Genomic DNA, 13272 nt, shown 5'->3' on the forward strand with positions numbered 1-13272 from the left:
CAGGGCCTCCATGTCCCTGTTCCCCAACTCCAGCTACACAGCTCCTTACCCAGCAGGCCCGGTCACTCTGCCCCTGGGCTCCGTCCTGCATGTGGGCGTGTCTGTTGAGGAGACGGAGATTGGACGCTTTGTGGTCGTTCTGGAGGACTGCTACGCCACCCACTCCCCTGATCCTAATGACCTCCTGAAATACCTCCTCATCCAGCACAAGTATGTGACCCTGAATATTGACATGTGTGTTTGTGTGTGTGTAAAATCAGCTGAAGAGAGATTTGTGTTTATTTTCCCTCTCTCTCTCTCTCTCTCCTCCTCCAGGTGTCCTACTGACCGTCACCAGGTGACCATGGAGGAGAGTGGCTTGTCCCTCCAGGCTCGCTTCTCTGCACTGCTGTTCCTGTTCCAGGGGGACTACAGGGACGTCTACCTGCACTGCAGCCTCAACCTGTGTGACCAGAGGAACTCCTCCTGCTCTCCTGTGAGTCCTCCCACCCTCCTTCCTGGTCTCTCTGACTCTCTGATCTCTCTGCCTCTAGTCCATCTGCCTCTGGTCTCTCTGCCTCTGGTCTCTCTGACTCTCTGGTCTCTCTGTGTGTGGTCTCTCTGTCTCTGGTGTCTTTGCCTCTGATCTCTCTGTGTTTGGTCTCTCTGCTTCTAGTCCATCTGCCTCTGGTATCTCTGTGTCTCGTCTCTCTGCCTCTAGTCCATCTGCCTCTGGTCTCTCTACCTCTCGTCTCTCTTGTACTTAAAATCTATCTCTCTTCAATTCCCTTTGAGATTTTTTTCTTAACTCTCTCTCCGGTCTCTCTCTACAGGTGTGTTCTAGAAGGACGGGCCGCTCTGTCTCTGAGTCCCTCAAGCCCCTCACCATCGGACCAATCACCTGTGAGTATGGGGTCCAGCCCCGCCTCCCGATCTGTCAATCATGATGATGTCACAGTGAAGGTCTCTAAAGTAAGAGTTTGTGTCTTACCTTTCAGGGACCAGAGTCTAAAGTGATCTGATGTCACTCCTTCCTCAGAACTGATTTCTGGAAAAACAACATGTAGCCATAATCATAGTGACCACGACATAATCTCTCCTGTCTAATGTAAACTGCGGTGTTTCACTGTGTAACCTTTGTAATGGAAAATAATGGTACTTCTTTGCATCAACGCACTACCATCTTAGAAAACACCACCATTGTTTTATAGTGGTTATTTTCAGTTCCTTATTGGGTGTCGTCCTTTCATAAATAAAATGTATCTGTCAGAATCCAAGTGTGGACCCAAAAGCAGACTCCAAAAATAAGTGTCTTAAAGATCCTGTAAAGTGGAATTAAAAACGAGTTTCAAGTTCACCACACCACAGAATAATGTGTTATTAACTACCCTTCCAAATCCGAATGAAAAAACCCCACCGACAAGTATGTTAAATTATGCTTTGAAATCGTAAGAAAATCATCAGTCTTCTCTGTTCGAGACTGGGGGGACGTGTCGCCTGAAGGACCTGAAGCTCGGCCCCCTCTCTCAAGTAAGCTACCTACGACCCAGATAATGGACGCTACGTCAAGCCAAACAAAACAGTGTAGAATTAAAATGTATTTGTTCAATGAGTGAAACATACAGATGCATATAAATGAAATGTTCCCCTGAGCTGTAACACAGGAGTAAAAGCCTAATATCAAGTTAGAGGTTTGACATTCTCCCCGAGGCAAGTAGGGTGAAGTGCCTTGCCCAAGACACAACGTCATTTGGCACGGCTGGGAATCAAATCAACAACCTTCTGATTAATAGCCCGACTCCCTAACCGTTCAGCCATCAGAATCAGAATCAGAATGGGATTTATTCGCCATGAAAGTTTGCACAGACAAGGAATTTGCTTTGGCAGGAAGGTGCATACAATAAACATATACCTAAAATTTAAATATGTGGACTATCTATACTAAGGGTACATAAACTAGCAGTACTAAGTGGGATTAGAATAGAATTAAATATACAATAAAATAAAATATAAGTTGCCGTAAATTACAATATAAAAATATAAAAATACAAAAATACAAATATTAAAAAAAATACAAATGTAAAAGATACCATTATTGTAATGCAGTGCAAAAAGCAGTGTGTTTTAAGCAAGAAGTCATTAGAGTCAATGTGGTCCGTTGGCCTTGTTGAAGAGGCCAACAGCGGAAGGGAAGAAACTGTTTTTGTGGCGTGAGGTATTGGTCCTGATGGACCGCAGTCTTCTGCCGGAGAGGAGTGACTGAAACAGGGAGTGTCCAGGGTGGGAGGAGTCGGCCACAATCTTCCTCGCTCGCCTCAGGGTCCTCGAGGTGTGCCTACCTCAATTCTGGACTTCTGTGTGCGTGCTGCAGTGGCTGTTTGGCAAGCTCAGAAGAGCGTGCTGACATGGAATTCTGCTGACATCGTTTTGTGTTTTCGGTTAAACTGCTTTGATTTTTCAAGCGTGATTGGGATACTGTGTTTTTTTTCCGGGATTATCAATCTAAATTAATGCACTGACCAATAAAGTTAATTGTTAAAACTCAAACTTTAGATTTTACTGGGGCACAGCAGATTTATACTGGGGCACGTGCCCCACTATAAAGGGTTTAGCGACGCCCCTGGATCATCTCTACAAAGATAATCCACCAAAGGCCGAACAAAACTCAAAAACATCTGTTACTATGAAAATTAATTAAATATTACTGAATTATTATTATTATTATATTTATTAAATGTAATGTACATAAACAGAAACATCCAAGGTCGTGAAAATAATCGTGTCTTCTTCTGACCCTTCTGGCTCTAAGCACACACTGACCCTTCTGGCTCTAAGCACACACTGACCCTTCTGGCTCTAAGCACACACTGACCCTTCTGGCTCTAAGCACACACTGACCCTTCTGGCTCTAAGCAAGCTTCCTTTGGCACTTACTTTGGTTGTTCACAATGTGTGCTTCATGTTTTGGCTACTCGCGATGTTTTTTGGCTATCTTGTTGTTATGATCAGTGACCTATGCACTTTGTAAAGCTCTCTCTTGGAAGTCGCTTTGGATAAAAGCGTCTGCTAAATGAATAAATGTAATGTAAGCACATACTGACCCTTTTGGCTCAAACTCCACACTGTGGAAGGTTACGTGAATAATTTCTCTCTCTGGATATGGACTCACTACTGGAGCAAAATAAGATACCTGACAAACTCACGCATGTTGCACACGCACATACACACACATATACACAAATACACATACACACGCATACACACTCATACACACAAACACATATACACATATCGCCAAATCCCTCACACAGCTAATCACACAACCTGACAGGGTGACATTTGTCCTGTCAGGTATGAAGCAGGTATGATGCAATGTGCAACATGTGAAGAACCTGAGCAGCAATATGTGCTGTGCTGTCCATTCCAAAAAACTGTAGCCGAGCAGGTTCTTGTGCAGAAGTGAATACACAACTCACATTCCTGTTCATACTGTGTGAGTGTCTAAAAGTATGTGAATATGCAAATTGTTTAACATTTAAGAAACATTCTGAATGTTCCATGCCTCAATGGAATACCAGTCATGCTATGTATACAGGGGCGCCACCAGGAATTTTTGGCCCCATGAAAAAAATAAAAGAAGCTTGAGCTTGTTTCCATTACACACCTGCTCCTGATCATCGTTACCACTACTTAACCTGTGGCCTGACATACAGTCCCTGCCGGATCGTTAGACGTACCAGTACGTTGCGCTTTAGTGCCTGTATTTAAAGTATTCCACTAGTCATTCGCTTTGCAAATTTTTCCTTATTTTTCTGACCGGACTCCTGCTCCTCTGTTTCAGCCTCTGCACCCTTGAGACCCATTCACTCCCGCCTAGCCACCCTCACCACCGACCTGCACGTTTGTTACCACCATCACCTGTACCCACCCGTCACCAATAAATACCTTTTTTTTCACCACCTACCAGTCCCGGTCTGCATTTGGGTCCCATCACTGGGATTTGTGACAATTAGATTCTAAGGGCCCCTGTCAGTCAGGGGCCCTTAGAATCGTCACAACTTTTCCCCCTATACGGTGCCCCTGTATGTACACTATGTGCCTTGTCCCTCTATACGGTGCCCCTGTATGTACACTATGTGCCTTGTCCCCCTATACGGTGCCCCTGTATGTACACTATGTGCCTTGTCCCCCTATACGGTGCCCCTGTATGTACACTATGTGCCTTGTCCCCCTATACGGTGCCCCTGTATGTACACTATGTGCCTTGTCCCCCTATACGGTGCCCCTGTATGTACACTATGTGCCTTGTCCCCCTATACGGTGCCCCTGTATGTACACTATGTGCCTTGTCCCCCTATACGGTGCCCCTGTATGTACACTATGTGCCTTGTCCCCCTATATGGTGCCCCTGTATGTACACTATGTGCCTTGTCTTTATAAGTTCCCAGACATTTTGTGAAAGATAACCTGTAGCGTGATCAGGGGCTTGGTTGTCAGCCGGTGACAAGGAGACACAAACAGGTTCAGGTTGTTTTTTTCTAAAACCAGCAAGTCTCACACTGAACCCGATGTGTTTATTTCTGATCAAAGAATCAAGATTGTGAAGGAATACAAATATCTTGGTATCTTGATTGATAATCAACTTACTTTTAAAAAACATGTTAAAAAATATGCAAACATTTAAAATTCACCTTAGCCAACTTTAGGCATCTTAGAAATCACATGTTCACCAAGGCTGCTAAAATGTACTTGTTCTCGTTGTTTTTATCTCATATTAACTACTGCTTACCCACCTGGTCTACTGCCAACTCCACTACCCTTAAACCAGTAATGTCTCTTTACAAACAGGCTCTCAAAATACTTGACAAAAAGCCTAAATCACACCATCACTGTTTAGTCCTCCATAAGTACAGACTTTTAAGTTGGGACAACATGATCACATTCAAGAACTGCTGTTTAATGTTCAAAATCCGGTTTAACCTGGCCCCCCCCACCACTATGCAGCCTAGTCAAGTTTAGAACACCAGCAACCAGTGCTACTCAAGGGGCAGCAAGAGGAGACTGTGTTATTCCTTTTAAAAAAAAGTGTATTTGGACAGTCGGTTTTCTCAATTAGGTCAGCCCGGGAATGGAACCATCTACCTCAAAACATTAGAGAATCAACCTCATCCAACTGTTTTAAAAGTCATCTTAAAACATGGTTGATAAATAACCAAAAATGTGATCACTAGTGGGTAAGCAGTAGAACTTGTATATTGGGATTGTATTTTATTTTATTGTTTCTTATTTTTTATTTTTTTTTGTATATATTGTCAATGTTATGTTTGATATACGTTATATTTCCCTCTGGCACAGGGACTGCCAATGGAAATTAGCCTTTTGGCTATAATAGGGTGCATTTACATTTTAATGTTTATGAATGTACACTGTCCCTCTTGATCAAATAAACAAATTAAAAAAAAAATAATAATAATTGAACGGCTTCATGACCATCCCTATGGCAAACCAGCTCAGGCTCTCTCCTGTCTTTTTAAATGTTTTAATCCTGGAAATGATGACAGAACACCCTGCATATAAATAACTATAAGCTTTAAATTGTGGGTTTCTGTTTCTGAAGGTTTGCATTCTATAATTATTAATTTCATACTAGGGAATAGTGGGAACACTGGGAAATAAGTATAGCCTACTAAATAAACATACTACATTTCCTTTAACGTAATCACTTATCTGGACCAAAACCAGGGATTTATGTGTAATAGTCAAGGCTTGATGAAATCTGACTCTAATAAAGAAGTAAAAATTGCCGTCATCAGATTTATTCGCTGCAAACCTCAATCACAGGCCTCAACTACAGTTTGTTAGTAAAGGTTATTATGAGATATAGAAAAAACAGAGATGGAAATAAAACACAAGCAGACACTAATACTGTTTTTAGGTTATGCCAGTATAAATAGTGAAGATCGGTTCAAACAAGAATGTTTTCTCTTCCTAGTTCAAAACTGTAGATCTCTATGTTTACACTAGAAGGCAGTATTTAACCAATGTACCGTAGTAAACAGTGCCAGCTTTGGCCAAGTCATCGGGCCTTTCTAGCGACACAATGTCTTTTCATCTTTAACAGCCATCATGATGATGCAGATCTGGAATGTGAGGATATGCGTGAACATTTTAAATCATATTTTAGTCATCCATCCAGCATCATCTTCAATCTGCATGGCCTCAACCACAGGCCTCAACCACAGGAATTAACCCTTGTGCTGCCTTCGGGTCACAATGACCCATCGTTGTGCTGCGACAACTTTACCCAATACAAAAACAAATAAAAAGCATTTTCTTTTGACCTTCGCTCTGTGGGGGGTCTGAGACAGCCCGACGGTTAAAAGAAAATGCTTCACTTTATTTTTGTATGAGGTAAAGTTGTCGCAACACGTGGGGGGGTCACAATGACTGAAGGGTCACAATGACCCGAAGATAACACAAGGGTTAAGTAAATCATTAATAATGAAGTTCATTATTATTATTAATCATTCACAGATTATGTACCATACAATAAAATAATACTTGTACATTGTACAACATTTCACAACAATCCACCCCTGCAATGCTGATGCTACCAACCCTTTTCAAAATCTAACATACTGTTCTGACGTTTCATGTTGAAATTTGCCAGAAGGGGATGTGATTTTGATAACTTACCATAAAGGAATTTACAAGTCAATTGTCAAAAGTCTTCCAAAACATACCAAAGGTCCACCACTATATCTGGAAAAATACAAATTAGCCACCAAAACTGTTTTTCTGTTAGGTCAGTATCAATGTTCAAGATCTGTCCAAGCAAGAATACATTTTCTCTTCCTAGTTCTAAACTGCAGATCTCAATGGTTACACTAGATGCCAGTCTTTAATCAATGAATGAAACAGTGCCAGCTTTGGCCAGGGTAGAGAACCCATCAAGAGAACCCATCAAGAGAACCCATCAAGAGAACCCATCCAGAGAACCCATCAAGAGAACCCATCAAGATAAACCCATCAAGAGAACCCATCCAGAGAACCCACCCAGAGAACCCATCAAGATAAACCCATCAAGAGAACCCATCCAGAGAACCCACCCAGAGAACCCATCAAGATAAACCCATCAAGAGAACCCATCTAGCTGTACGTCTTTTCATCTTTAACAGACATCATGGCCTAGGATGTGAAGAGATGTTTGAGTGTCTGTATGTGTGTGATGTGTGTATGTATGTGTGTGATGTGTGTATGTATGTGTGTGTGTGTCTGTGGGTGATCTAGCCCTGTGACTGCTGATGTAACTTCTTCCCATAGAAGTCTCCATGACAACTTCAGCTGCTCCCACTTCTAATGTCCTGCTGTCTGAAGTCTATCAAAACCCAGATCGGCGACTCAAATCAACAACCGTGTAACAATCCTAATACATTTATTTTGAGATTTGAAGTATTCATGCAACATTTCATGCTACAGTAGCTGCCTATCCAGGAGGTAGCTCTTTCATGTCCTGGAACTGTGGGGTGTTCTGATGGTTTATCTGATTTACTGGCACCGTTCTCTCCTTCCCTTAGGACAGTGGTTCCCAACAGTGGTTTTTAGGCTTGTGACCCCAATTTGACTCAAATCAACAACTGTGTAACAATCGTCGTTGTCGTCGTCATCTGCCGCTTGTCCGGGGGTCGGGTCGCGGGGGCAGCAACCTAAGCAGGGAGGCCCAGACTTCCCTCTCCCCGGCCACTTCCACCAGCTCTTCCTGGTCTAATACATTTATTTTGAGATTTGATGCATTCATGCAAATTTTCTCAGTGTGTTAGGCTCATTCTTTAGTGTCATGCCATCAAATGATGGGACGGTTCTAGCTAAGCAGGTTTATGTGCCAAAAGAACATACCACAACTCAAATAACTACTGAGTGTCTCAACAAGACAGAAATATGCAAATGTGATTCTACAGTAGCTGCCTATCCAGGAGGTAGCTCTTTCATGTCCTGGAATTTGTGGGGTGTTCTGATGGTTTATCTGATTTACTGGCACCGTTATCTCCTTCCCCGGGGACCTACCTGTGCTCTACCGACATTGAAATATTATTAAGTTACATTATTCCAATGTACTTGTACTTGTCATAAACGGCAATAAACTTGAAACTCAAACTGAATTTAAATAACTTCTAATGGTACAGCTCTGCATACAAGGACATTAGGAGCGTTACTCCAGTTGGTGCATTATACAAAGAAACAGCATACAAACCAAAACAAAAGGTCCTACCGAATATTAAATCATGTTGAACACACAACATTGCAGTGTTGTGAACTTGGTGTCATCCCAAGTAAACTTGAGCCCCATTAAAATATTCCACTGGGCTTCTCAGAGTCAGTCAGGCCAGGGATGCATTGCTCAATCAGAGGAAATTGGGTAGCATGTCAGGCAGTCAATGTGACGTGCTGTGTGACTACTTAAGTAGGGTGGTGTCCCTGTCAATAATTCAATTGATGCACTAATGCATTAATGTTCAATACTTCTTTCAGTTTTTTTCTACGTTTGTTTTATTCCAAATACAGTATCCTATAGTTTTTCCCTCTTCATTGATAAATACTGAGCTTGTGTCTGTCAGTACCATGGACAGAGGCTGTGGTTCCATCTTTAGGAGGGATCCTGCAGTGGACCCCTGCAGCACCACGGACAGCGGCCACTCTCTACCACCACTAATTTACTAATTTAAAGATCCTGTGAAGTGGACCTGAAAGTAAGTTTTAAGTTCGCCACACCACAGAATAATGTGTTATTAACTACCCATCCAAATTCGAATGAAAAAATAACACCGACAAGTATGTTAAATTAGGCTTTGAAATCGTGAAAAAATCAGCAGTCTTCTCTGCTTGAGACTGGGGGGGCGTGTCGCCTGAGGGAGCTGAAGCTCCGCCCCTCGCTGCCTAGCGCCTACCTCCGACCCAGATAATGGACGCTATGTCAAGCCGAACAAAACCATATAGAATTAGAATTTATTTGTTCAATGAGTGAAACATACAGATGCATATAAATGAAATGTTCCCCTGAGCTGTAACAGTAAAACCAGAAACAGCAGACAGTGAACTCTCCAACTAGGCTACTTCTAACACATTATCTACCATTTCACCAAAATACCATCATTCTACACCGAGTAGCCTAATATCAATTTAGCGGTTTGCATTAACTCATAGCAGAGATACCTCTGGAAAAGTGATCTAGTATAATTATAACAAGCACACAGAACTGAGTGATGAACTGCTGGCAGCGGTGGATGGTCCAGGTGCGACCGGAGGAGGAACGGCCGGGAGGGCGATGCTCGGTACGGCTCCGCGCTGCAAGAGAAGCCGTGTGTCCCTGAAACCCGTTTGTCTCTGGTCCATGTTAAAACTATCCGCCATGAAATGGTCACTGCAGAGGCGGCTGTTGGAGTTTATCCGAAGCTTTCCATCAGCGTGGCTCTTCACAAAATCTATCCACCTATTTTTCCTTTCATTATCAATAGGGAACTTAAATGGTGTTGCAGTGCAGCTGGAGTTCTTGCATCCAGGGAAGATGCAGTTGCGGTTGGTGGGAGACATCCTGAAGCTAGCTAGCTAGCTGATGTAGGCTACAATAACAGTACAGCAGGAGGAGCCATTCAGTGATCTGAGGTAGATAGGGCGAAATGACGTAGATAGGGCATTGTTTGGCTCCGCCCATTAAACCTGATCTGAAAACGGAGGAGAAACTGTTCTTCGGTCTAACTCCACATTTCAGTGCGACAAAGTTTTAGCGCTTTGCACATGCTTTCAGGAACTCATTTCACACGTATATAATGTGCTTAGAAGCAAAACATGGAATTTACTTTACAGGATCTTTAACAGTCACTTTTATCCAAAGCGATGCATACATAGTGTGTCTGGTAAGAACAGGACATCATTATGTCACAACCTCATTATATCTCAAACATAACATCACTAAAAGGTCAACTGCCACCCAAAAGCCTAATACCTCACATAGATAATCACACAACCTGACAGTGTGACATTTGTCCTGTCAGGTATGAAGCAGGTATGATGCAATGTGCAACATGTGAAGAACCTGAGCAGCAATATGTGCTGTGCTGTCCATTCCAAAAAACTGTAGCCGAGCAGGTTCTTGTGCAGAAGTGAATACACAACTCACATTCCTGTTCATACTGTGTGAGTGTCTAAAAGTATGTGAATATGCAAATTGTTTGACGTTTAAGAAACATTCTGAATGTCCCATGCCTCAAGGGAATACCAGTCATGCTATGTATACAGGGGCGCCACCAGGAATTTTGGGCCCCATGAAAAAAAAAAAAAAAAAGTTTAGAATTTCTATTCGTTTTTTATTTTATTTTCGGCCCCTGTCAGTCAGGGGCCCTTAGAATCGTCATACCTTTTCCCCCTATATGGTGCCCCTGTATTTACACTATGTGCCTTGTCTTTATAAGTTCCCATACATTTTGTGAAACATAACCTGTAGCGTGATCAGGGGCTTGGTTGTCAGCCGGTGACAAGGAGACACAAACAGGTTCAGGGTCTAGCCCCAAAATAATGGTTTTGTTATAATGAACAAGGAAGTAGGGTATTTTATACACAAAAATAAATGTATTCTTCTACTGGACGATTCAGGGCATTGGGTGTGTTTTCTCTTTGTACTATATGGTTCTGGACACCTCCTCCTCTCTCTCACCTCCCCACACTATCCTTACCCCTGGAATTCAGGTCCACATTCTCTTTATGAATAAACCTGAGAGCAACAGGTGCATTTACATCCCTCCTACCTGACAGAGAACTCGCCTACATGTGCTGACAGCAGGCAGGTGCAGAACAGAATTCAAAGGCCCATTTGAGGCTTTATCAGTGTCTTCACTTTGACTGAGGAGGAGAGAGCAGTGTGATCAGATCAATGTTCTAGTGCATGTAAGTACTAACATCTACCTGGGTACTTCAATGTGATTATATATTTGCATTTGCTTATCTTTCTTACAAACACGGATTACTTAATTCACAATGATGTGATATTTCTGATTTGGCTGCATTCTAAAACTGAAAACGCATCTGCAAATCCTCCCCTACATATTTTGTACAAATGTTCTCTTACTGTTACCCCAGATGTCTGACATCATGAATGTATATAAAGTCAAGAGAACCCGTAGACTAACTAAGGCAAGCAGGAACACAATTATTTAACCCTTGTGCTGCCTTCGGGTCATTGTGACCCATTGTGGTGTTGTGACAACTTTACCGAATACAAAAATAAAGTAAGGAATTTTATTTTAATCGTGGTTCACAATGACCTGAAGGTTACACAAGGGTTAAGGCTGGCAAATTAACTTGCTGGCAAAAAGCAGTTTATGCAGCTAATAGCAGGTGGAAGTCTGAAATTACAGCCGACTTGTTTATCGTTTTCCTTGAAAAGGTGCTTGTACTGTATTGGCAACATTGTTGCTACAGTAGATTACCTTTAGATTCATTTATTAGCAGGTGGAAAGTGTCTGGTAGCCTACTAATTACAGCAAACGTGTTTGTTTTCCTTAAAGGGGTGCCTGTATACTGTCCTTTATAAGGAATAGGATGACAAAGGATGGTGCAGATCAGGGCCATAATCATAATATATATTGGGGGGGGACACACATCCCCCTAATATTCGAGTGGGAGTCAGGTGGCTGAGCAGTTAGAGAATCGGGCTAGTAATCAGAAGTTCGCTGGTTCGATTCCCGGCCGTGTCAAATGACGTTGTGTCCTTGGGCAAGGCACTTCATCCTACTTGCCTCGGGGGAATGTCCCTGTACTTACTGTAAGTCGCTCTGGATAAGAGCATCTGCTAAATGACTAAATGTAAATATTCTAATCTGGTCAAAATGTCCCCCCAATATATTGATATGAAAATATAAATAAAATATAAATGTGCTACGCTACGACAGGCAACCACGCAAGCTGTCTGAAATTATCATAAACATTTTTAACATATTCATAACTAAACAGAAAAAGTTTTCAGAGGGGGACCCTCAGACTCTCCAGCAGGGATTTCGTCCTCCCCAGTGTTGACTCCATGGCTACGACCTTGGTGCAGATAGCCTACTGTAATGAGTGTTGTAATCAAGACCATCGAAACCGAGGCCAAGTCATGACCAAGACCAGAGTGTATAGTTCTTGGGCTGTTTAAGAATATGGTGCACCCTCAATTATCTTGGGCACTTTAATCTGACTCGAATTAAGACGGCTGCACACTGTACGGTTTGGGCTAAATTTGGTTGTCCAAGACAATCTGTCAGAGAATGACCAAACAAGACTGGGTTGTAAATTATATTCAGGTTTGGGGAGTAACGGATTACATGTAACGGCGGTACGTAATCGGGATACAAAAGAAAGGTATGTAGTCCGGTACAGTTACAAAAAAAAAAAGACGTAATCAGATTACAGATACTTTTAGGAAAAATTTGGATTACAAACAGGATTACACATATAAAATACGCATTTCTGTGGGCAATGTAGAACACAAGACAGATTAGAAATATCATATTTTGATTAAAAGTTATGACCATTATAGTGATTAGTGGAACATTTTGAAAAAACGGAATTCCCCTCCTCCAAAAGTAGCTAGCTAGCGCTATGGCTGGATACTGCTCTCCATAACTAAAAAACGTTCGACTTTCTTCCACAATCGACCAAATTGGCCAAACAAGGCATGTACATTTAGCTTAAAGTGTACATAATATAGCTAGAATTCATGTTTTTCCAAGTTTCACAGAAATCTGCTAAAATCGAGGCTAAAAAGTGCTCCTACTGTCATAGCTGCCTGACACGAATGGCCAAACCGGACACGTAATTCTTTCCTGAAATAACTCAGGTCACTCCCACAAACAAATTATTCGTAAGTAAAAGGTTTAGACTTTTAATTGACAATATTGACAACACGTATTAAGAAACTTGTCTTTACACATAATATCGTCTCCAATTTCAATTCGAAGCGGTAAATATTGGCAATCTCCCATGGTATCCGCTCTGCCTGTGCTTTGAAATAATCCAAAAGTAACGGAATGTAATCAGGTTACATTACTTAAATATTGTGATACTTGGATTAGGTTACTGATTACAATTTTTAACAGGTAAACGTATTGGATTACAATTTTTGAGTAATCCTCCCAACCCTGATTATATTGAACATGCCCCAGGACTCAAAAGTCCTTAAAAGGCTTGGTAACGCACAAGAGACAATCTGGAAGAGAATCCCCCAGTCTCAATCTCCACCCCAAACACTGAACCCTCACGTCT

At 42.0% G+C, this 13272-nt stretch overlaps 1 protein-coding gene across 1 annotated transcript in view; it reads left to right on the plus strand.

Annotated features, from left to right (window-relative positions):
- The window catches only part of LOC136964897 (pancreatic secretory granule membrane major glycoprotein GP2-like), a 35326-nt gene continuing 22054 nt past the window's right edge, over positions 1-13272 (plus strand). Inside the window, exon 1 of the mRNA XM_067258858.1 lies at positions 1-210. Within this exon, the coding sequence (XP_067114959.1) occupies positions 11-210 (200 nt within the window). The 5' untranslated portion in view covers positions 1-10. The remainder of the gene's footprint in view (positions 211-13272) is intronic.

Source organism: Osmerus mordax, chromosome 21, assembly GCF_038355195.1.
Source record: "Osmerus mordax isolate fOsmMor3 chromosome 21, fOsmMor3.pri, whole genome shotgun sequence".
In the NCBI taxonomy this organism is placed as follows: domain Eukaryota; kingdom Metazoa; phylum Chordata; class Actinopteri; order Osmeriformes; family Osmeridae; genus Osmerus; species Osmerus mordax.